General features: G+C 43.3%; 2 protein-coding genes across 4 annotated transcripts; one reads left to right on the forward strand and one right to left on the reverse strand.

Annotated features, from left to right (window-relative positions):
• Nucleotides 1-14: 14 nt before the first annotated feature.
• On the reverse strand, nt 15-3,216 carry st2s2 (Cytosolic sulfotransferase 2). Its single transcript, NM_001140674.1, is given in 8 exon segments — nt 15-216; nt 613-787; nt 936-1,033; nt 1,127-1,253; nt 1,334-1,434; nt 1,613-1,735; nt 1,830-1,968; nt 3,077-3,216. Coding segments are annotated over 7 exon segments (876 nt in total). The 5' UTR covers nt 3,077-3,216; the 3' UTR covers nt 15-103.
• A 12,463-nt stretch (nt 3,217-15,679) lies between these two features.
• On the forward strand, nt 15,680-24,202 carry LOC106566634 (cytosolic sulfotransferase 3). Of its 3 annotated transcripts, none has more exons than XM_014134845.2 (9): nt 15,680-16,042; nt 16,230-16,346; nt 18,722-18,860; nt 18,996-19,124; nt 19,520-19,620; nt 22,602-22,728; nt 22,881-22,978; nt 23,145-23,319; nt 23,418-24,202. In XM_014134845.2, the coding sequence occupies exons 1-9, from the start codon at nt 16,034-16,036 to the stop codon at nt 23,528-23,530; spliced, it is 1,008 nt and encodes a 335-aa protein (XP_013990320.1). In that variant the 5' UTR covers nt 15,680-16,033; the 3' UTR covers nt 23,531-24,202. The 3 variants fall into 3 exon arrangements, with proteins under 3 accessions (XP_013990320.1, XP_045549002.1, XP_013990321.1); XM_045693046.1 differs by having other exon boundaries at nt 15,683-16,042; nt 16,281-16,346; XM_014134846.2 differs by lacking the exon at nt 16,230-16,346 and having other exon boundaries at nt 15,695-16,042.
• The last annotated feature ends 692 nt before the right edge of the window (nt 24,203-24,894 follow it).

The following is a 24,894-nucleotide window of genomic DNA, read 5'->3' on the forward strand; positions in this document are numbered from 1 at the left end:
GTTTATTTACAGTAGTTAGACAGTATGTCTTTGCTGCCCATACATTTTTACATCCAGTCACATACTTAAGACCTGCAGAGTGCTTTAGATAATGAAGACAGTCCTAAATTGTTGTGCGAAATCGAAGCTGAGTGATTTCCATTTTCTTCTTATAGTCTTCATCAAACTGTTCACTCTGGGCCACAGTGAAATGGTTCTTCCAGTCACCAACCTTTCCTGGAGACAGAGAGACAGAAAGACAGAAAGACAGAGAGACAGACAGACAGACAGACAGACAGACAGACAGACAGACAGACAGACAGACAGACAGACAGACAGACAGACAGACAGACAGACAGACAGACAGACAGACAGACAGACAGACAGACAGACAGACAGACAGACAGACAGGTATATTGATAGTTTGATCATTCAGTAGATCCAGAATAAAGTATTCCAATGTCTCCACACCAGGCACCAGCACATACGTGTTGGTGTCTGTGATGACGTGTCTCTCAGTGTGTTCATGTGTGTCTGTTGTGATAGTTGGAAGAGCTGAGCTCCAGCAGTTTGTTTATTTCTCTCTCATTCTCTCTCTCTCTCTCACACACACACACACACACACATACACACCTTTGCGCATAAAGGGGGATATCTTAAAGTCCATGACTGGGTCGGTGGAGTAGTTGGCCATGCTGTTCTTCTTCATTGTATCAAACTGCACTCCTCCTCTCACCCTCTCCTTCTCCTCTGCTGAAGGTGACAAACCAAGGAAGGAGCACAGCCTATCCAGCTCTCTCCCCGTATCCTGTAGGAACACATACACACTGGATGTAGAAACAGCTAACCTCCTAGAGCAGCAGTTAGTATGACTCTTGAGCATATGTGTGCACTGAGCTCATTAGATGCATCTTAATAATACTGTAACACACACCTAGCATCAGTATTCTACTCACCTCAAACATGTCCTCATAGAAGAGGTAGAGGATTTTGGAGTGAGTCTGCTTCTTCTCCCACCAGCCTTTCACATGGTCGTACCACGAACCAAACACCACTGAGGAAGTGCAGAGTAGACAAATTCATAGTGTGCATGGGGACTATTATCCCTTGCTCATTCAATCACTCCTTTATTCTCTCGTTCACTCACTCTTTCCATCCATGAATCTCTGTAAGAAGTTGTTCCAGTCTCCTGGCTCTGGCTCGGCCTGGTTCATGCGGTCAAAGTGGAAATAAGACACAGCATTGTCCTTGGCATTACGGGCCACATACACTATCTGCAGAGAGAGAGAGATTGCATTTATATATAGTGGTTATATAGTGGAGAAACATAGAAGACAAGATACAAATACTGCACCCTGCAGTTCTGCTCCCAGAAGGACTTGGGCAGCAACTGGACTGGGAGGTGAGTCTTGATGAGGCGAGGAGAGGTGGTTAAGTTGTCCAGCACCTCCACCCCTAGGACAAACAATATAATAATGCTAAATAATGTTTGATGGATATTATCACTGTTCAGCAGTTTCTGTCATTGTATTAAAGACTTTAGTTACTGCTTTGAAGACATCAGCTCAATTTTTTACAGAGAAATGACAAAATGGGAGAGGCATGATTAAGTTTTCCAATGCTCTATTCTGACCTGGAGGGTAAAGAGAAATGAACAACTCCAGAAAAGGAACTTTCTCAAAGATGGGTCTCTGACGCTCAGGGGCTGTCTGGCCAAAATACAGCAGGTCTAGAATGTAGGAGACCCATGTGGTTCCTAAGAGAAGAATACAGATAGGGGACATATACACAGTCATTCACAAACCCAAACCCAATCTTTAATGCAACATCAACCTCAGACTGAGAGAGACCTGCTTTTGGGTAGGTAGCGATGAGAATGTCATCTGGTCGGGCCTGGAAGTTCTGTACATTGTCCCAGTTGTCAGTAAAGTAGTTGGTCATGGAGACTCCATGGAAGTCAAAGAGTTTTGGTCGAGGTGGCAGCTCCATCTGTAAAAGTCGGACATGTATTCGATCAAGGATCACCACAGTATTGTTTATGCTTGGATATATTAAGCGATCCAAATGGTTGTATTATTCAAACATAGAGAGGAATAACGCTCCATTGATATGATCGCCTACAAATGTTAACAAAGACTAAGTCTTAATGTTTCTGAAATTATGACAGTTAAAACGTACTATATGTGAAAGCAATTCCTTCCAACCAAAATATCTGATTTACCCTGTTTTTTCTGAGTAAGATACCTCAGGGTGAATGCACTGCTTACAAAATGACTCATCTTTTATTCTCTGTGCACCTCCCCCATTCTCTCTTCACTCTTTTGCTTTTCAGGGTCGGGTTTGTTCTGGCTCTACTCCAGAGTTGAGGGGCTTTTCTGCTCTCCCTCACAGTATTTAATGTCAATACTAAATCACCAGGGGGCAGTTATACTACCAGAAATACACCACTGGGTGGCAGCTGACCATTGCAATGGCTGCTGGACACAGGATTGAGCAAACAAATTATTACCTCAAATTTACCATATGCTTCCCAGTCGAAACAGTCCACGCATATATTATGCAAACATTTTGTGACGTTTTTGTACATTTTGGTTTTCAATACCGTATGGCGGGGGTTTTTCCCAGCTATTCAAGCAAACAACATTTTTTCTTGAGGTTAGATGTTTTTCTGTGATTGGTCAACAGTTGGGATTTTTCTATTAAGTGCTTCTTGTCATTCAATGACAGAAGACTAGTTTTCATGCAAATTTTCACTTGAGAAATACTGCACCAAACATCTTAGTTAGATTACTTAACTAAGATCTCCTCGGCAAAAACATCCAAATGAATTACAGATTTCTTGAATGAGCTTAGATTAATTCTCACTATTTTGAGGAAATGTACTGGCAATGTTGTTGACAAGCCGCCTCAAGAGATACAAACTATAATTTTGACGCGTTTTTCTTGTTTTTCATGTGAATGGCGTTTGCTTCACCTTGCCGAGTTCTGCTAGGAACAAACCCAACCCATGTATGTGGATGCCTTTACACACCTGATCTGACCCCAAACATACTCAATCATCCACCTTTCATCAAAGCACACACATACACTTACTCACCTGATAGGCTACTGAGTGGGCAGTGTCCTGGGGTAGATATTGTCTTGTCTTTTCTGTGACCTCAAACTTCCTGCACAGTCTTCAACACACTGTCTAAATCACTGTTCAACAGTGTGGGTGTGTCTAACTCTTACCTGACCACAGACTAGGCTGCAGAGTGTGTGCCTGAGCAGTGTGTGAAGCGTGTACACATCTTTCACCTACTGCACCAACCTTTGATCACCCAGTTGCTTGTTAGACGCCCACAATCAATACAAAAGGATAAGCTGTAATGTTACTTGGTAAGGAGGTCTGGTGAGGAGGTCAGATGTCACAGGTAAATATTCATACATTTACATTTTGTCATTTAGCAGATGCTCTTATCCAGAGCGACTTACAGTAGTGAATGCATACATTTCATACATTTTTTTCTCCGTACTGGTCCCCTGTGGGAATCGAACCCACAACCCTGGCGTTGCAAACACCATGCTCTACCAAATGAGCCACACAGGACCGTTGAGGAGTAGTTGAGGAGATCCAGAGTAAATCCAGCTTTAGTAAGGTTCTCACAGGCATACTGAACAACGTGTATGTGTGTGTGTGTGTGTGGACGAGTTTAACTTAGTAAACAAACACAAATTGTACCAGTAGGGGACATTTTGTTAGTCCCCGCAAGATCAAAAGTTTCAAGTTCATGATCATTATACATCAAATTATGGACTCCTCTTTGAATCTGCGTATTTCTCCAAAACACAGTTGTCCTGAGTCTGCATAGAACTTCCAGGAACTAGGATCAATGAACACAATCAAGTTTTTTTTATCCTGTATCTCTCAACACATTCACGAAAATAGTAATGGCCTCTAAACCTTCCAGCTGCCTACTGGACCCTATTCTAACTAAACTGTCTGAAAGAGCTACTTCCTGTGCTTGGCCCTCCTAAACGTCTCCCTATCCTCCTGATGTATACCAAACTCACTAAAGGTTGCAGTAATATAGCCTCTCCTGAATAAGCCAAACCTTGACCCGGAAAATTAAAAAAACTAATCGGCCTAGATCGAATCTCCCATTCCTCTCAAACATTTTGAAGACGCTGTCACTGCCTTCTTGAAGACAAATAATGTATACAAAACACACCAGTTTGGTTTTAGACCCCATCAAAGTACTAAGACTACAATCGTGAAGGTTGTAAATTACATCTTAATGGAAAAGGCCCTGCATCTGTCCTCATGCTCCTAGAACTCAGGACACTTTCCATTCAGTAGCCCATCAGGTGAGTGTGTGTGTGTGTGTGTGTGAGTGTGTGTGTGTGTGTGTGTGTGTGTGTGTTGACACCATCGTTCACAATGTTCTTTTGGAGAGATTGGAAACACTAATACGGCAACACGGACAAATTATTGCCTGGTTTAGATCTTATCTGTCTGAAAGAGGGCGATATTATATTCTATATATTCTACCCCTTGGTGAAGTCATTTGGGAACACAATGTCAACTTTCACTGCTACGTGGATGACACACAGCTGTACATTTAGGTGAAAAACAGTGAAGTCCCAAAATTGCCTACCCTGGAATACTTTGTTTCTGACATAAGGAAGTGGATGGCAGCAAATGTTTAACTTTAACACTCGGACAAAACAGAGATGCTATTTCTAGGTCCCAAGAAACAAAGGGATCTGCTGTTGGATCTGACAATCTTGATGGTTGTACAGTCATCTCAAACAAAACTGTTAAGAACCTCAGCGTTAATCTGAACCCTGATCACTCTTTTGACGAACCTATCAAGGGCAGCTTTTTTCCATCTTTGTAACATTGCAAAAATCTATAACTTTTTGCCCAAAAAGGATGTAGAAAAGCTCATCCGTGCGTTTGTCACTTCTAGATTAGACTACTGCAACGCTATACTCTCTGGCTACCCAGATAAAGCACTACATAAACTTCAGTTATTGCTAAATACTGTATGTCTGCTAGAATCTTGAATAGAACCCCAAAATGTTATCATATGACTCCGGTGCTAGCCTCTCTATGCTGGCTTCCTGTTTAAGCTAGGGCTGATTAAGGTTTTACTGCTAACCTACAAAACATTTCATGGACTTGCTCCTACCTATCTCCAATTTGGTTCTGCCATACAATGCATTTGGAAAGTATTCAGACCCCTTAACTTTTTCCACATTTTGTTACGTAACAGCCTTATTCTAAAATTGATTAAATCGTCCCCCCCCCCCATCAATCTACACACAATACCGCATAATGACGAAGCTAAAACAGTGTGCTTAGGTTCGTTGTCCTATTGGAAGGTGAACCTTTGCCCCAGTGTCATGGAAATTCCTACTGAGAGAGACTGTGTCATTTCTTCAAACAGTCATCTTTATTTAAATGCCAGAGATGTTATCATCAAATGCCCAGACTGAGTTTGATATAAATTGTCTCAAGCTGGCTCATAGCACTCATACATATTAACGCCATGGATTGTCACTCTTCTTATGCTGTGTCTTCTCAAAGAGTGTGGCCCTATCACGACTCAGGATATGACCCAGTTGCAGACACAGGAGGCGGATAGTACAGTTCTCATAATATGTATTATACAAGGGGACAGGCCAGGGCAGGTCGAGGTCAGGCAGGTCATTAATCCAGGGCAGAGTCAAAGAGGCACACAACGGCAGGCAGGCTCAGGGCAGGCAGAATGGTCAGTAGTCCAGGGCAGAGTCAATGAGGTACAGAACGGCAGGCAGGCTCAGGGCAGGCAGAATGGTCAGTAGTCCAGGGCAGAGTCAATGAGGTACAGAACGGCAGGCAGGCTCGGGGCAGGCAGAATGGTCAGTAGTCCAGGGCAGAGTCAATGAGGTACAGAACGGCAGGCAGGCTCAGGGCAGGCAGAATGGTCAGTAGTCCAGGGCAGAGTCAATGAGGTACAGAACGGCAGGCAGGCTCAGGGCAGGCGGAATGGTCAGAACCGGGAAGACTAGAAAACAGTAACTAGACAGACTCGAAAATGGGAAAACACGCTGGTAAGACTTGTAGGGACAAGACAAACTGGCAACAGACAAACAGAAAACACTGGTATAAATACACAGGGGAAAATGGGGACAAATGGAGACACCCATTGGGGGGTGGAGACAAGCACAATACAGATGAAACAGATCAAGGCGTGACAGGCCCTTACCCCCTTGGCCGCTCCAACAGTTGGCTTCATGAGAGCCGCACAAAGCTGGACAAACAGGTATTGGAGGTGATTTACATGGGACAGGTGATGAATTTCACCTAATCACAGTGTCCACTGACCACAAAGGATGGAATGTACAGTATCTTACCCCAGATGAGGTCGTTGATGTCCCTATGAAGGTGTTTGGTTTCCAGACCAACTCAGAGATCATTGAGACATGGCATGAGGAGCACAGCTCCACGGCTTACACTACATATAGTTATGTCTCATACCAACCTGCACTAAACAGCAAGTATCCATTGACAACCAACGCATTAAGCTTAACCAGGTTGAAAACAACTGCACCACTATTCGTATTTAGGGAATTTACACTAACCTTGGAAAAAAAGGTGAATACAACTTTATCACCTGAATGCAAAGTATATTGGTTGATACATTGTTTTGATAATAATTACAATGCATGTAACAAGTGTAAAGAAGGCTTATTGTGAGGTAAGATTTAACTTCTTATGGCTTGAATCCCGTTAGCGTGATCGATATGACAAAAGCCAGTGAAAGTGCAGGGCGCCAAATTCAAAACAACAAAAATCTCATAATTAAAATTCCTCAAACATACAAGTATAATACACCATTTTAAAGCTTTACTTCTTGGTAATACAGCCACAGTGTCTGATTTCAAAAAGGCTTTATGGCGAAAGCAAACCATATGATTATGTTAGGTCAGCGCCTATACACAAAAAAGCCAAAGAGAGGAGTCACAAAAAGCAGAAATAGAGATAAAATTAATCACTAACCTTTGATGATCTTCATCAGATGACACTCATAGGACTTCATGTTACACAATACATGTATGTTTTGTTAGATAAAGTTCATATTTATATCCAAAAATCTCAGTTTACATTGGCGCGTTATGTTCAGTAATGTTTTGCTCCAAAACATCCGGTGAGTTTGCAGAGAGCCACATCAATTTACAGAAATACTCATCATAAATGTTGATGAAAATACAAGTGTTATGCATGGAACTTTAGATAAACTTCTCCTTAATGCAACCGCTGTGTCAGATTTCAAAAAAGCTTTACCGAAAAAGCACACCATGCAATAATCTGAGTACGGCGCTCAGACACAAAAACATCCGCCATGTTGGAGTCAACAATAGTCAGAAATAGCATTCTAAATATTCACTTACCTTTGATGATCTTCATCAGAATGCACTCCCAGAAATCCCAGTTCGACAATAAATGTTTGTTTTGTTCGATAAAGTCCATCCTTTATGTCCAAATACCTCCTTTTGTTCACGCCTTCAGTTCACAAATCCAAATTCACGACGTGCAGGTCAGACGAAAACTCAAAAAATTCCATTACAGTTTGTAGAAACATGTCAAACGATGTATAGAATCAATCTTTAGGATGTTTTTATCATAAATCCGCAATAAAGTTTCAACCGGAGAAATCCTTTTTCTTCAGAAATGCAATGGAACTGAGCTACCGCTCACGTGAGCGCGCATGGCTGAGGCTCATGCCCTGCCGGCAGTCCTCAATGAGCTCTTATTCATCCCCACTTCACAGTAGAAGCCTCAAACAAGGTTCTAAAGACTGTTGACATCTAGTGGAAGCCTTAGGAAGTGCAAAATGACCCCACAGACACTGTAGTTTGGATAGGCAATCACTTGAAAAACTACAAACCACTTCCTGTTTAGATTTTTTTCTCAGGTTTTTGACTGCCATATGAGTTCTGTTATACTCACAGACATCATTCAAACAGTTTTAGAAACTTCAGAGTGTTTTCAATCCAAATCTAATAATACTAATAATATGCATATCTTAGTTTCTGGGCGTGAGTAGCAGGCAGTTTACTCTGGGCACGTCAGTCATCCAAGCAACTCAATACTGCCACCATCCATAAGAAGTTTTAACAAGTGGCACAAGCGTTATGCAAAAATATATTAACAAAATTACATTTCGGTCTTTTGTTGTTGTCCCTAGGTACATAATCATCTGTGAGGACTGACTTCCCTCTTGACTCTCGTTTTGCTAGCCAGGCAGAGAAAATTGCAAATGCACTGGAAAACAATCAACTTGAGTTAGCAAACTATTTGTCAGAGAAGCTGGTCCTAGACTATGGCACCCATGTGATAACAAGTGGTGATTTAGGTGCCACTCTGGTGAAAGAGGACTTTATTCTGAACTCCTTTGTAAAAAAATAATAAAGAATTGTGACAAAGCTAAATTCACTGCATTTACAGCTTTCTCATTTTTTTGTATATGGTTAACGAGGTATTTCTTGGCAGAACTTGACCACATGGCTGGACAATAATTAAAATGAGACAAACCTAGAGCCTGCAGGGCTTGCTTTGTAGAGTGTGTTGTCAAAAGAGCAGAACATCTCTTTATTACGAACAGACCTCTCCCCATCTTTACAACCACTAAATCTATATGTTGACCATGACGGATTGCCACTGCATTCTGAACATGGTAACTTTACCTGATCTCCCAAAGCCAACCATTCATAGGTTGGCAAAGTCTGTGATTGAGGCTGTGCAGCGTTACTACATCGTTAACCTGCGCTCAGAACGTCTTGATTGTGACTAAGAACTTTAACTTCCAAGCTAATGTTAGAGATGATTCCTGCAAGGACCAGACCACCAACTTCAGCTTTGGTGTGTCGTAACGTTGTATCATTAATGTGATGACTGCTGTTTATCGAATAATTAACTATGTTTATAATTACGTGATTCAATTAATCAGGTAGTCCTTAACTCAGTAACCTGGGGAACCATGGGAAATTTTGTTGAATGACTTTCCATTTCCCAAATTAACTCAAAGAATATCAGAATATTGATTTTACAGCAGTCGCTAATTAATTAATTTCCTCTACAGTCTCATCTTGAACGTCGCATAATTCGTAAATCTGCACCAACCCGGGTCTCAGTAAATCATTCCGTACCACAACAAGTTAAATGATAATATAAGATACACATACACAAACATACAGTCTAGGCTATTGATTAGAACTTAGTACAATGAAACACCTCCCTAGCAGACCAACACAATATGACATGTGTTACACCAGATGGGGATTTAGAAAGAGAGAGAGCGTGCACGAGAGAAAAGCACACTTGGATACATTTGTAAACTATGCTTAGTGTAGCTCTAACACCTTGCCCCGAACTGCCGCTCTTATGGGTCAGAATTATAATGATGTAATTACTTGTTGAAGGTCTCCATTGCGTATCTCTTCGTGGACCGAATTCCTCTTAGGAGGTTTAGCCGAAGACCTTCTTCTCCGATGGCGGCACCTCCTTCATTACCGGGTGTAAGTCTCTGATTGTCCACACAATGTCAGTGTTCTTTCTCTTAATGGTCTGTTCCCTTGCATTCGTTCTGTAAGAGTGGATGATCTTGTTACACAATGAACTAAAATCATAGTTTATTGTTACAAAAACATTCCCTTCTGGATATTTTCTACACAACACACAGTATGTAAACATCATGTACAAAATGGCGCCGGAAGAAATGGCAGCAGTTTTACGGGCGCCCAACCAATTGTATAATTATGTGGGGGTTTTTCGCTTTATTTGTAACATATTTTGTACATAATGTTTCTGCAATTGTATCTTACAGCAAAAAGAGCTTCTGGATATCAGGACAGTGATCACTCACCTCGGATTAGACAAAGATTTTTTCTTCAACAAGCAAGACGCACAGGACATTCTCCAAACACCCGACAGGGCCAACATCCCCGTTATTTGCAAGAGGAAGCGACGCAGGTACAGAGGACAAAGAGCCGGATGCCTGGTCAAGACCCGGAAAAGGCAAGTGGGAAAACTGCCGTTACCGTCAATACTACTTGCCAACGTGCAATCATTGGACAATAAACTAGACGAGGTACGATCACGAATATCCTACCAACGGGACATCAAAAACTGTAATATCCTATGTTTCATGGAATCGACATGGATATTCAGCTAGCGGGATATACACTGCACAGGCAAGATAGATCAGCACACTCTGGTAAGATGAGGGGGGGAGGTCTGTGCATATTTTTAAACAACAGCTGGTGCACGAAATCTAAGGAAGTCTAGATTTTGCTCGCCTGAAGTAGAGTATATTGTGATAAATTGCAGGCCACACTACTTACCTAGAGAGTTTCCAGCTATACTTTTTGTGGCTGTTAATTTACCACCACAGACAGATGCTGGCACTAAGACCACACTCAGTCAGCTGTATAAGGAAATAAGTAAACAGGAAACCACTCACCCAGAGGCGGAGCTCCTAGTGGCCGGAGACTTTAATGCAGGGAAACTTAAATTAGTTCTACCAAATTTCCATCAACATGTTAAATGTGCAACCAGAGAGAAAGAAATTCTAGATCACCTGTACTCCACACACAGAGATGCGTACAAAGCTCTCCCACACCCTCCACTTGGAAAATCCGACCACAACTCTATCCTCCTGATTCCTGCTTACAAAAAAAATAAAATAAATTAAAGCAGGAAGCACCAGTGACTCGGTCTATAAAAAAGTGGTCAGATGAAGCAGATGCTAAACTACAGGACTAGAACATGTTCCGGGATTCTTCTGATGGCATTGGAGTACACCACATCAGTCACTGGCTTTATCAATAAGTGCTTCGAGGACGACGTCCCCACAGTGACTGTACGTACATACCCCAACCAGAAGCCATGGATTACAGGCAACATTCGCACTGAGCTAATGGGTAGAGCTGCCGCTTTCGAGGTGAGGGACTCTAACCTGGAAGCTTACAAGAAATCCTGCTATGCCCTGCAACGAACCATCAAACAGGCAAAGCGTCAATACAGGGCTAAGATTGAATCATACTACACCGGCTCCGACGCTCGTCTTATGTGGCAGGGCTTGCAAACTATTACAGACTACAAAGGGAAGCACAGCTGCGAGCTGCCCAGTGACACGAGCCTACCAGATGAGCTAAATCACTTCTGTGCTCGCTTCGAGGCAAGCAACACTGAGGCATGCATGAGAGCATCATCTGTTCCGGACGACTGTGTGATCACACTCTGCGTGCTCAGTCCCCTCCTGTACTCCCTGTTCACCCACGACTGCATGGCCAGGCACGACTCCAACACCATCATTAAGATTGCAGACAACACAACAGTGGTAGGCCTGATCACTGACAATGGCGAGACAGCCTATAGGGAGGAAGTCAGAGACCTGGCCGGGTGGTGCCAGAATAACAACCTATCCCTCAGCGCAACTAAGACTAAGGAGATGATTATGGACTACAGGAAAAGGAGGACCGAGCACGCCCCCATTCTCATCGACGGGGCTGCAGTGGAGCAGGTTGAGAGCTTCACAAAGTTCCTTGGTGTCCACATCAACAACAAACTAGAATGGTCGAAACACACCAAGACAGTCATGAAGAGGGCACGACAAAGCCTATTCTCCCTCGGGAAACTAAAAAGATTTGGCATGGGTCCTGAGATCCTCAAAAGGTTCTACAGCTGCACCATCGAGAGCATCCTGACTGGTTGCATCACTGCCTGGTATGGCAATTGTTCGGCCTCTGACCGCATGGTACTACACAGGGTAGTGCGTACGGCCCAGTACATCACTGGGGCTATGCTGCCTGCCATCCAGGACCTCTACACCAGGCGGTGTTAGAAGAAGGCCCTAAAAACTGTCAAAGACCCCAGCCACCCCAGCCACAGACTGTTCTCTCTACTACCACATGGCAAGCAGTACCGGAGTGCCAAGTCTAGGACAAAAAGTCTTCTCAACAGATTTTACCCCCAAGCCATAAGACTCCTGAACAGATAATCAAATGGCTACCCGGACTATTTGCATTGTGCCCCCCCCCCCCCCCAACCCCTATTTTACGCTGCTGCTACTCTCTGTTTATCATATATTCATAGTCACTTTAACTACACATTCATGTACATACTACCTCAATTGGGCCGACCAACCAGTGCTCCCGCACATTGGCTAACCGGGCTATCTGCACTGTGTCCCACCCACCACCCGCCAACCCCTCTTTTACGCTACTGCTACTCTCTGTTCATCATATATGCATAGTCACTTTAACCATATCTACATGTACATCCTACCTAAATCAGCCTGACTAGCCGGTGTCTGTATGTAGCCTCGCTACTTTTATAGACTTGCTACTGTATATAGCCTGTCTTTTTACTGTTGTTTTATTTCTTTACCTACCTATTGTTCACCTAATACCTTTTTTGCACTATTGGTTAGAGAATGTAAGTAAGCATTTCACTGTAAGGTCTACACCTGTTGTATTCGGCGCATGTGACAAATAAACGTTGATTTGATTTTATGTACATATTATGAAAACTCTACAAGTTACAATGTTTTTGTTATAATTCCATCATTTCACTTTTAATAACATAACAAAAACGACATACATTTTCATATTCCATCTATCATTGCTACCACCATTTGGCTGATGAAATATAATGTCCCAAAGTCAGTTTTTTGCATGTTGCAGGTTCATTTTCCATAGGCCCACCATACATTCCAATCCTCCACACTGAGAGGACAAAGGATTTGTTTTCTGCCTTAAAATGTACAAGTGGCGTGAGGTGTCATAAATCCCCCACCCCCCCCCCATCAATCCCTCTATACCTCTCCCCCTCTGCAGGGGTGAGAGATGTCTCTGTAGGACTGTGATCCATGGAAACCTGACCCGAACAGGCCAGTCATGACAGTCCCCCTCTGGTGGGTTCAACTTGGAAGGATTCTGCATTTTGCAACCCACCATAAGAATGACCATCGGATGTCCTGGTTTGTGGACCATCGTAGCAGTCCCCCCCCTGGTGGTTTACCCTGGTAGGATTTCAGCAAGCTGCAGACCACCACCAGAATGGACATGGGAGGTCCGGCTGTGGCTCTGCGTTCCGGCCAGTCGTCCGGTTGTCCCGGCTAGTGGATCTAGGCAGTAACTTAGGCAGACGTTAATAACGCACAACACTCAGGCAATACATCATAAGGTATGGCTTGTTTGAGTTGGTTTTTCTCGTCATATCCCCAATAAAGTGGAGCGGTTTGTTATCTGTGTTGATTTTCAAGACAGATAACCCACCTTCGTGACCCAGTGGGTCCTCTATTGGAATGGGAGAGGAATCATCTGTTGCAACGCTGCTTACCTTGTGCGTCTCCACATCTGTATCAAAGTCTGTAGACAAAACCTGCGGGCTTGTGTCTAGAACGAGTGGTCCCTGGACAGTGATTTGAGTGTGGGTGAGGGTAATGGGAATGTTGACACAATGGTGTGAATTTCAGTGGACTCAGTCTCCGGCAATTGTACGCCTAGTCACAATGACTTATCCTTGTCCTCTTTCTCAAATTTCTTTCGCTGCAGTACATCTCTTATCAGAGCTTCTATATTGTTTCAGGTTAACGTTTAGATCATTGCTGAACACTTTGTTGCTCTTGTTACGCTTGTTGACCCCAGGTTGATCTCTACGGGACCTTCTAGTTTGGGGACGTTCATCACAGCTATCTTTACTGCGATGGTTATCGGTGTGGTGGTTACTTGGTAGCCACCCTTTTTGTGCATCCTCTTTTACCACACCTGTCCCTGATGCCGCACCTTCCAATTGGTGGGTGCGGCACCAAGCTCGAAAACCGAGCTGTCCCGGCTCTTAGCCCAGCTTGCTTTCGATGCTTCAAAAGCTGTCCTCCCAAGCTCTTGGTGTTGAGATCGGAAAACCAACGTGAGCAGTAGGGCCCAAGTAGTTAATGAAGTTGGGAGACATGTTTGACAGAAACAGTTGTTTGAATGGTAATAGCTCTTTCATTCCTGTTTCAGTGAGCATGCCAAAGTAAGCTGAACAAAGCCTATGATAGTAGGCTTGTGGGTGTTCATTTCGAGCTTGTTTGATATTGTTAGCCAACGAGCTGTCGTGTTTGCGAGACGCAAAACCACTGAATTCTATTTTCAAAACCTTCAGAAGTCACATAATTAGTTAAATAAAGTCCACCTGTGGGCAATCTAAGTGTCACATGATCTGTTACATGATCTCAGTATGATCTCAAAGATAACCTGTTCTGAAAAGTCCCAGAGTCTTCAACATCACTAAGCAAGGGGAACCACCAAGCAAGCGGCACCATGAAGACCAAGGAGCTCTCCAAACAGGTCAGGGACAAAGTTGTGGAGAAGTACAGATCAAGGTTGGGTAATGAAAAATATCCCGAAACTTTGAGCATCCCACAGAGCACCATTAAATCATTATTAATAAATGGAAAGAATATGGCACCACAACAAACCTGCCAAGAGAGGGCCACCCACCAGAACTCACAGACCAGGCAAGGAGGGCATTAATCAGAGAGGCAACAAAAAACCAAAGATAACCCTGAAGGAGCTGCAAAGCTCCAGAGTGGAGATTGGAGTATCTGTCCATAGGACCACTTTAAGCCGTACACTCCACAGAGCTGGGCTTTACGGAAGAGTGGCCAGAAAAAAGCCATTGCTTAAAGAAAAAAATAAGCAAACACGTTTGGTGTTCGCCAAAAGGCATGTGGGAGACTCCCCAAACATGTGGAAGAAGGTCAGGAAAACACTATGTCTGGCGTAAACCCAACACCTCTCATCACCCCGAGAACACCATCCCCACAGTGAAGGATGGTGGTGGCAGCATCATGCTGTGGGGATGTTTTCATCAACAGGGACTAGGAAACTGGTCAGAATTGAAGGAATGATGGATGGTGCTAAATACAGGGAAATTCTTGAGGGAAACCTGTTTCAGTCTTCCAGAGATTTGAGACTGGGACGCAGGTTCACCTTCCAGGAGGACAATGACCCTAAGCATACTGCTAAAGCAACACTTGAGTGGTTTAAGGGGAAACATTTAAATGTTTTGGAATGGCCTAGTAAAGGCCATATCTCAATCCAATTGAGAATCTGTGGTATGACTTAAAGATTGCTGTACACCAGCAGAACCCATCCAACTTGAAGGAGCTGGAGCAGTTTTGCCTTGAAGAATGGGCAAAAATCCCAGTGGTTAGATATGCCAAGCTTATAGAGACATTCCCCAAGAGACTTGCAGCTGTAATTGCAGCAAAATGTTAGGTGAATAGTTAAGTACGCTCAAGTTCTGTTTTTTTGTTTATTTCTTATGTTTCATAATAGAAAATATTTTGCATCTTCAAAGTGGTAGGCATGCTGACCAATCAGAGCCGGTGTGGAATGAATCAAGGGCTGAGAGGATGGGTATTCTCCAGTGTCTTTAACAACATATTGCTCTGTTTCTAGGGAGCTTCAAAAGAGCTGAAACCCTCATGTGAAAAACAGTTTTCAGGGTCATGTGGGTTTATTGAAGTGTGTTGCTTTATGACCTAGTAACCTTACCCTTTTCATGATATAAATCGTGAGAGGAGTGCTAATACACACATACATGTGTTCAGAAAAGAAAATCCAACCCACACACTGGAAAGAAGAATTAGAACCCATTCGAAGAAAGAAGTATTAGAGCGAGTGTATGTGTGCATGTGAAGCAGAAGGAGGGTGGTCGCTAACATGGGAATAAAAGGGAAGGATATGGAGGGGTGTCTTGACACAACACATCTGTGATGTCACTGTGATTGCAGTAACCAGAGTGAGAGATAGAGAGTTCTGAACTTATGTAACAAGGAGTGGAGGTAGGATAGGAATGTGAAGCTGGGTTGGAAAATCTAATCCAAAGCAGGAGAGAAAAAACATTGTCTTTAGTGAGGGAAGAGAAAGGAATAGGGGAAGAAGAAAGAGAAGGAACACTTGGACAGAGACAAGAAGAGACTGTGAAGCTGAGAAGAGTGGCCAAACAGGATACTACTGAATTCCATTCAACATGGAAAATGTGAGTCTCTAGATTATTATTTTTGTTGTCAAATGTTCTGTGCCAGTAGCTGATATCTTAGGATTTTATTTACATCTTTCAACATTTTGAGTGTAATGTGACTGACATTTTTTATTTTCTCTGCTCACAACGTAATTCCCTTTATATCCACTTTTCGCTCTAAGTGTATTCTGACCTTGAATTTAAGCACGAGAGTTGTGTTTCCGAGAACGTACGGCTCTTGACCTTCTCCTCTCAGGAGTCCGTACAGGAGTTGCAGCAAAGAGACAAGACTAACTACCAACTGGATACGAGGAAAAAGGGGGTAAAAAAAGCATGCTATTCACCCGCTATTTGTTTGGGGTGGAGATCATAGAAATTAAGGTGTGGCGGAGGTGTGTCTACACACAAGCCGTATTCTGACCTTGACTTAATTCCCTCATAATTCCACCACCTTTACGCGATGAAACGATTAATAAGTAGAACAACATCTGCTTTACTTTTTTCCTGATAGAAATAACACCATTCCCCATGCACTGTAATTTACAAATTGGTAAGAGCTATTGATAAGAGCTAGGTAAATGGATAAGCCGTTTGGCTCGGGGATTGTAAATAACAATTGTTTTAAATCTATTTTACCATATGATTGCTGGAGACAAACGTGAAACTAGTTATATGGCAGAAAACTGAAGCATATCAACACATCACCTTTTCCACAGTGAAGTTTATGAAATGCTGGCTTTATAACTTGCAAGGATGACATTTGGAGACCCAACCTATAGGCTTCTCTAGCCATACGCAAATGATAGTATATTGCCAACCCTACCGAGTTGATTTTTGATATCTAAAATGTTTTCATTATATGCCAGGACCTTTCACTGTATTGTGAACAATTTGTATCATGTTAAATATTAGCCACTATCGGTAGCCAAAGTCCGTTATACCCTCATAAGCCTACATTTATAGCTGTCACTTTAGTGTTAGTTTCCTTATATTTTGCATCATTTCATTACATTGTTAGTTTACCTTTATTTACTCTTTCACATTTGTGTGGTTGTTCCAGAGGATCGCTAGCAATAGTGGATCATGTTAGGCTAACATTTCAAAATGTGCAACAATTTGGGACATAGTGAAGATTATTAGGGGAGATTTATAGGACTTCTGTTCAATCCCTACTGTACACTTTTGTCACCTTCCAATATTTAATGGATTGAACAATTGAAAATGACAACTTTCAGGATGAATCAAACCACTGTATTTTTTCTTTGACAATATATTTAGTGCGAAAAGACTATGGAAAGCAGTTTTTGTATTATTCAAATACTTTCCTAACCGTAAATAAAAAATAATATAAGATCAGAGTACTTTTAAATCTTCCAATTGGTGCTGAAAGGAGACGAATATGTGTGTATGTAGGCCTACATGTCTTTCTTTCATTGATACCCTAATATTCTGAACCATTCTTTCCATATATTCTAGTGAGTCTTTCAAGAAAATTCAAATGAACGGTACACCAAATTTAAAGGGATGGCTTTAGATAAATGCAGTGAAAACTCTACTGAATGAAAACTCCAATCGAAAATGTGTTAGCCAGCAAGTGGGAGGGTTTTTAGAAGGTGAATTACATTTATTCAGCGCGCACAAAGTAACAACGCCTACAAAGCCCATTACGCACCTGCATAATGTGAGTCTGAATACCAACTACTGAGAAATGTGTAGGAAAGGTGTGTGTAAGAAATGGCTAATTTCCCAAGTCTAAATAGACCCCATAGAGTTTGTGCTCGTTTTGAAGTGTGTACAGATAAAAACTTTACCCAAAAATAGATCTACCTGTAAAGACAATATGCTATGCCAGGAAACCTGCAGGCCTTTTCCCCTTAATGTAACATAACCAGCTTCTTACTTTTGCAGAGACAGGATAAAATTGCCTATTTTAAACCTATTTTTGTGGACCACATGTCAGGAACATTATGTTTGAGAATGTGAGAACTTGGGACTATGAGGTTCTATCTGCAAAAGGATGATTCTGAGATAATTGGCTTTAAAGTTCCAAATAGTGTCAGTGTCAAGTCTGCTCCCGCTCCCCCTCTTCGGTGCTCGAGGTCACCAGTTCACTCATCATTACACACACCTGCCACCATCATTACGTGCACTTTATTATGGGACTCACCTGGACTCCATCACATCATTTACCTCCCCAATATCTGTCACTTCCTTAGTTTCATTCCCAAGTCAGCATTGATGTTATGTTTCTCCTGTCCAGACGCTGTAATTGTTTTGTTCATGTCTATTTATTAAATCCACACCCTGTACCTGCTTCTCGTCTGTTGTTACTGTCAGCAATTTTTATCTAGTACTCTTTTGAACATAACAACCTGAGTTGGTGTATTTAGAGCACTATCTTAGTAGAGAACATTGAACAAAACAAGGCTATGCCAACAACTTAAATTTAACAAATGCAGATAGAACCTTATGGTCATAGTCAGCTAGTTGTACTTTACAAAGTCATCATGACTGTATGCAGTCTATAATTTTCTGTACTTTGTCTTTTGACAAGGAAACTGGCAAGGAATTAACTGGGATCTCTTGTCACCTGGAGAATATCCTTGAATGAAGCAAGAATATTAGTGAATAGTTGATTATTGTAACTCTCCCTGATAATATCTCTCTGATCAGCGGTGGAATGTGTCGTTGTTACAGATGGAGCTGCCACCTCGACCAAAACTCTTTGACTTCCATGGAGTCTCCATGATCCACCATTTCACTGACAACTGGGAGAACATACGAAACTTCCAGGCCAGGCCAGATGATATTCTCATCGCCACTTACCCCAAAGCAGGTCTGTGTTTGTGTATTGCCGACATTTTGTAGGGATAAACGGATGACCAAAGACGCAGCTCTTTGACAGGCCTCTCTCTCCCTCTTTCTCTCTCCCCATTTCTCCACATTCTCTACCCCCCTTTCTCTCTCCCAGGTACCACGTGGGTCTCCTACATTCTAGACCTGCTGTATTTTGGTCAGACAGCCCCTGAGCGTCAGACTTCACTGCCTATCTATGAGAGAGTGCCTTTCCTGGAGAGTGACTTCCATATTCTCCCTCCAGGTTAGAATACAACACTGATATAACTCTACACACTGTGAAGCCTTTATCTTGATTACACATCAATAAAGTGTAAAGGGCACTGTGTACTCCAAATAAATAACTGATCAGCTGACAATGACTCTGCACTTACAAGACACATCCGAGTCTGTAGATCAAATCTTTGACATACTTGTACACAGAATCCGGAAAACACCATGCACTATACCAAAGTCCTTATCAACAGGCTTTTTACTGTCACAAAGTTGAAGGATCATTTTCATGGCTTGAAATCGTATACTGTGAGAAGTTGTGCCAATCACATATTCCAGCTACAAGACAATAAGCAGTTTTACTGTAAAGTCATCCTTAACTCCAAAAAGTAACCTATCCAGATCCCCACCCCTCTGTACACACAGGAACGGAGCTGGCAGACAAGTTATCCACCTCTCCTCGCCTCATCAAGACTCACCTCCCAGTCCAGTTGGTGCCCAAGTCCTTCTGGGAGCATAACTGCAGGGTACATTATATGTAACTCTCTGCTTGTTGTCTGTGTAGTCTGTGAATATGACTCCGCTCATGTCTGCTGGTGTAGCGTATGGTTAACATTTATGCATCCTCAAACCTCCTGCACTGCTTTTTGTCCAGTGAGTGAACTTATTTAATGACACAATTTGTGTGAATCCCCAATGGAGGGCAGCATATCATTACACAGTACACAATCTCAAACCTATCCATAACCAGTCCTTTTGGAATGTGAAGACTCTATAGAAACCCAGTCTTTGTAAATACATTTACATTTACATTTAAGTCATTTAGCAGACGCTCTTATCCAGAGCGACTTACAAATTGGTGCATTCACCTTATGATATCCAGTGGAACAACCACTTTACGATAGTGCTTCTAAATCTTTTAAGGGGGGGGGTTAGAAGGATTACTTTATCCTATCCTAGGTATTCCTTAAAGAGGTGGGGTTTCAGGTGTCTCCGGAAGGTGGTGATTGACTCCGCTGTCCTGGCGTCGTGAGGGAGCTTGTTCCATCATTGGGGTGCCAGAGCAGCGAACAGTTTTGACTGGGCTGAGCGGGAACTGTTCTTCCTCAGAGGTAGGGGGGCCAGCAGGCCAGAGGTGGATGAACGCAGTGCCCTTGTTTGGGTGTAGGGCCTGATCAGAGCCTGAAGGTATGGAGGTGCTGTTCCCTTCACAGCTCCGTAGGCAATCACCATGGTCTTGTAGCGGATGCGAGCTTCAACTGGAAGCCAGTGGAGAGAGCGGAGGAGCGGGGAGACGTGAGAGAACTTGGGAAGGTTGAACACCAGACGGGCTGCGGCGTTCTGGATGAGTTGTAGGGGTTTAATGGCACAGGCAGGGAGCCCAGCCAACAGCGAGTTGCAGTAATCCAGACGGGAGATGACAAGTGCCTGGATTAGGACCTGCGCTGCTTCCTGTGTGAGGCAGGGTCGTACTCTGCGAATGTTGTAGAGCATGAACCTACAGGATCGGGTCACCGCCTTGATGTTAGTGGAGAACGACAGGGTGTTGTCCAGGATCACGCCAAGGTTCTTAGCACTCTGGGAGGAGGACACAAGGGAGTTGTCAACCGTGATGGCGAGATCATGGAACGGGCAGTCCTTCCCCGGGAGGAAGAGCAGCTCCGTCTTGCCGAGGTTCAGCTTGAGCTGGTGATCCGTCATCCACACTGATATGTCTGACAGACATGCAGAGATGCGATTCGCCGCCTGGTTATCAGAAGGTGGAAAGGAGAAGATTAATTGTGTGTCGTCTGCATAGCAATGATAGGAGAGACCATGTGAGGATATGACAGAGCCAAGTGACTTGGTGTATAGCGAGAATTGGAGAGGGCCTAGAACAGAGCCCTGGGGGACACCAGTGGTGAGAGCGCATGGTGCGGAGACAGATTCTCGCCACGCCACCTGGTAGGAGCGACCTGTCAGGTAGGACGCAATCCAAGCGTGGGCTGCGCCGGAGATGCCCAACTCGGAGAGGGTGGAGAGGAGGATCTGATGGTTCACAGTATCAAAGGCAGCAGATAGATCTAGAAGGATGAGAGCAGAGGAGAGAGAGTTAGCTTTAGCAGTGCGGAGAGCCTCCGTGACACAGAGAAGAGCAGTCTCAGTTGAATGCCCAGTCTTGAAACCTGACTGATTAGGATCAAGAAGGTCATTCTGAGAGAGATAGCAGGAGAGCTGGCCAAGGACGGCACGTTCAAGAGTTTTGGAGAGAAAAGAAAGAAGGGATACTGGTCTGTAGTTGTTGACATCGGAGGGATCGAGTGTAGGTTTTTTTCAGAAGGGGTGCAACTCTCGCTCTCTTGAAGACGGAAGGGACGTAGCCAGCGGTCAAGGATGAGTTGATGAGCGAGGTGAGGAAGGGGAGAAGGTCTCCGGAAATGGTCTGGAGAAGAGAGGAGGGGATAGGGTCAAGTGGGCAGGTTGTTGGACGGCCGGCCGTCACAAGACGCGAGATTTCATCTGGAGAGAGAGGGGAGAAAGAGGTCAAAGCACAGGGTAGGGCAGTGTGAGCAGGACCAGCGGTGTCGTTTGACTTAGCAAACGAGGATCGGATATCGTCAACCTTCTTTTCAAAATGGTTGACGAAGTCATCCGCAGAGAGGGAGGGGGGGGGGGGAGGGGGAGGAGGATTCAGGAGGGAGGAGAAGGTAGCAGAGAGCTTCCTAGGGTTAGAGGCAGATGCTTGGAATTTAGAGTGGTAGAAAGTGGCTTTAGCAGCAGAGACAGAAGAGGAGAATGTGGAGAGGAGGGAGTGAAAGGATGCCAGGTCCGCAGGAGGCGAGTTTTCCTCCATTTCCGCTCGGCTGCCCGGAGCCCTGTTCTGTGAGCTCGTAGTGAGTCGTTGAGCCACGGAGCAGGAGGGGAGGACCGAGCCGGCCTGGAGGATAGGGGACAGAGAAAATCAAAGGATGCAGAAAGGGAGGAGAGGAGGGTTGAGGAGGCAGAATCAGGAGATAGGTTGGAGAAGGTTTGAGCAGAGGGAAGAGATGATAGGTTGGAAGAGGAGAGAGTAGCGGGAGAGAGAGAGCGAAGGTTGGGACGGCGCAATACCATCCGAGTAGGGGCAGAGTGAGAAGTGTTGGATGAGAGCAAGAGGGAAAAGGATACAAGGTAGTGGTCGGAGATTTGGAGGGGAGTTGCAATGAGATTAGTGGAAGAACAGCATCTAGTAAAGATGAGGTCAAGCGTATTGCCTGCCTTGTGAGTAGGGGGGGAAGGTGAGAGGGTGAGGTCAAAAGAGGAGAGGAGTGGAAAGAAGGAGGCAGAGAGGAATGAGTCAAAGGTCGACGTGGGGAGGTTAAAGTCACCCAGAACTGTGAGAGGTGAGCCATCCTCAGGAAAGGAACTTATCAATAGTTTTATATTGTCCTCATTTTTCGCTTTTCCATTTCATTCTGTGTTGTTTGTTTTAAATTATATACACTTACATCAATTCATGTTGTAACTGCAACAATTTCTCTCTCGGCAGATAGTGTATGTGGCCCGTAATGCCAAGGACAATGCAGTGTCTTATTTTCACTTTGACCGCATGAACCAGGCCCATCCAGAGCCAGGAGACTGGAACAACTACTTACAGAGATTCATGGATGGAAAGAGTGAGTGAATGAGAGAATAAACGAGTGAATGAATGAGTCTGTGAACAAATAAATTACAATGAGTAAGAGGGAGAGTACTGATGCTATGATTCTTTCCTGACTATGTATATCTCGCTAACATTCTCTCATGTCCACATGGCTTTTTCCCTCAGTGGTGTTTGGTTCCTGGTACGACCATGTGACTGGCTGGTGGGAGAGGAAACAGACTCACTCTAAACTCCACTACCTTTTCTATGAGGATATGGTTGAGGTGAGTAGAACAACTACCTCCTGTGCCATAAAGGTGCTGACCTCTTTGCAGATTATGTTACTCATTACCGTACATAAAGGCAGTGTGTATATCAGTGTTATATTGATAATCTCTAGCATTAGCTTTCAGTGAGGAAGAGTACAGTATCCAGTGTGTTTTCCTGCAGGATACGGGGAGAGAGCTGGACAGGCTGTGCTCCTTCCTAGGTTTGTCTCCTTCAGCAGAGGAGAAGGAGAGGGTGAGAGGAGGAGCGCAGTTTGATACTATGAAGAAGAACAGCATGGCCAACTACTCCACCGTCCCAATCATGGATTTCAAGATCTCTCCATTCATGCGAAAAGGTAGACCTCTCCATTTCTCCCCTACGACTTTCTCTGTCAGTCTTTCTCTCTGCCTCAACAAACTTTTCTCTGCTCACACACCCTCTGTCACACGCCAGGAAAGGTTGGTGACTGGAAGAACCATTTCACTGTGGCCCAGAGTGAACAGTTTGATGAAGACTATAAGAAGAAGATGAAGAACACCACCGTACAGTTCCGCACTGTAGTCTAGGGGTTGTGATCAGGTTGACTGGTGCATATGCATCTCAGCTCTGCTGGAGTCATGGTGCTGAAACGTACAATATGCTGATACTATCTCTACTGTATAAATAAGAGAGCTAATGATGTCTTACTTTGAGATAAAGGCAAATGATAGACATGCACAATGTCAACAATGGTTTGTTTAGTTGAAAACACACACACACACACTGTATACTCATGTAACTTTAAAATTATAGCTGATAATTGAGTTGAGAACAAGATATTACATTAAATAAACTAACCAAAAGAGGAAGAGGGTAAACACAAAACGAGACATGGTCGTTTAGTTAAAGACAGAAATAGAGAGAGTGAAAATAAAATATAAACAAAATAAATACTAGAGGGACAAACTGAAACAGTAAAATAATATTATCAAAGTCATATTGATGTACACCTATTTTACATTTTGACACGATAAATGTTTAACTTTGAACAGATGCTAGCTTTGTTCCTAAACTCAGGCCCCTACCAGAGCACAGTCCAACATTTACCCATGCAATCAATGTTGACAGGTATTGTAGCTAAACATGTCAAATAGGTAAAAGTGTTATAAGTTGTGGATGTTTTTTATATGCTTTTGTACGTGTGCATATTACAGGATATTGTGGAATTAAACTAAATAAAAATAGCAGTGCAAAAATAACATCTGTTGTTAAAGCTGCCTTGAAATTCATACAGTTGATTACATGAAGAAATTACAAACGCCTACCAATCACAAAGCTATAATTCTGATTTAAAGTGTGAAACATAATCTAGAGACTTTGTGGTTATAACCAGCATGTTAGACATTGTCAAGCTCTCCATCCACTCTAAGCCTTTTATTGTTCCTGGAGGCTGTTGCCATAGTGATAACCAAAACAATAGACAGCAAAGACAATTACAACAAGTGCAATGAGAATACCAAAGGCTCCGCCCACTGACACTGTAGATGATTCAGGATCAATTGGCATCTTAGATGATGCTGGATCAATTGCTGTCTTAGATGATGCTGGAACATTTTCCTTATTAGATGATGCTGGATCAATTGCCTTATTTGATGATGCTGGATAAATTGCTGTTTTAGATGATGCTGGATTAAATTCTGTTAGATTCTCAGGCATCATCCATGTTCCTCCATCCCTAATCCAGGGCTGATCTCTTTCACTCATCACTGCCACAATTTTTGTGTCCATCATGCTCACCAATGGAGGTGGCAATAGGTGGAAATTGGATTGACAACAACTGTGACCCTGAGAACCCAACCGATTGAGTACAATACAGAACCTGGCACCCATTGCTAATAGCAGCGAGGTGCTGGCTGAACTGTGGGGGACAGCGCTTTTGTCCCTCTGCCAA

The sequence above is a fragment of the Salmo salar genome, chromosome ssa13 (genome assembly GCF_905237065.1).
Source record: "Salmo salar chromosome ssa13, Ssal_v3.1, whole genome shotgun sequence".
Lineage (NCBI taxonomy): Eukaryota > Metazoa > Chordata > Actinopteri > Salmoniformes > Salmonidae > Salmo > Salmo salar.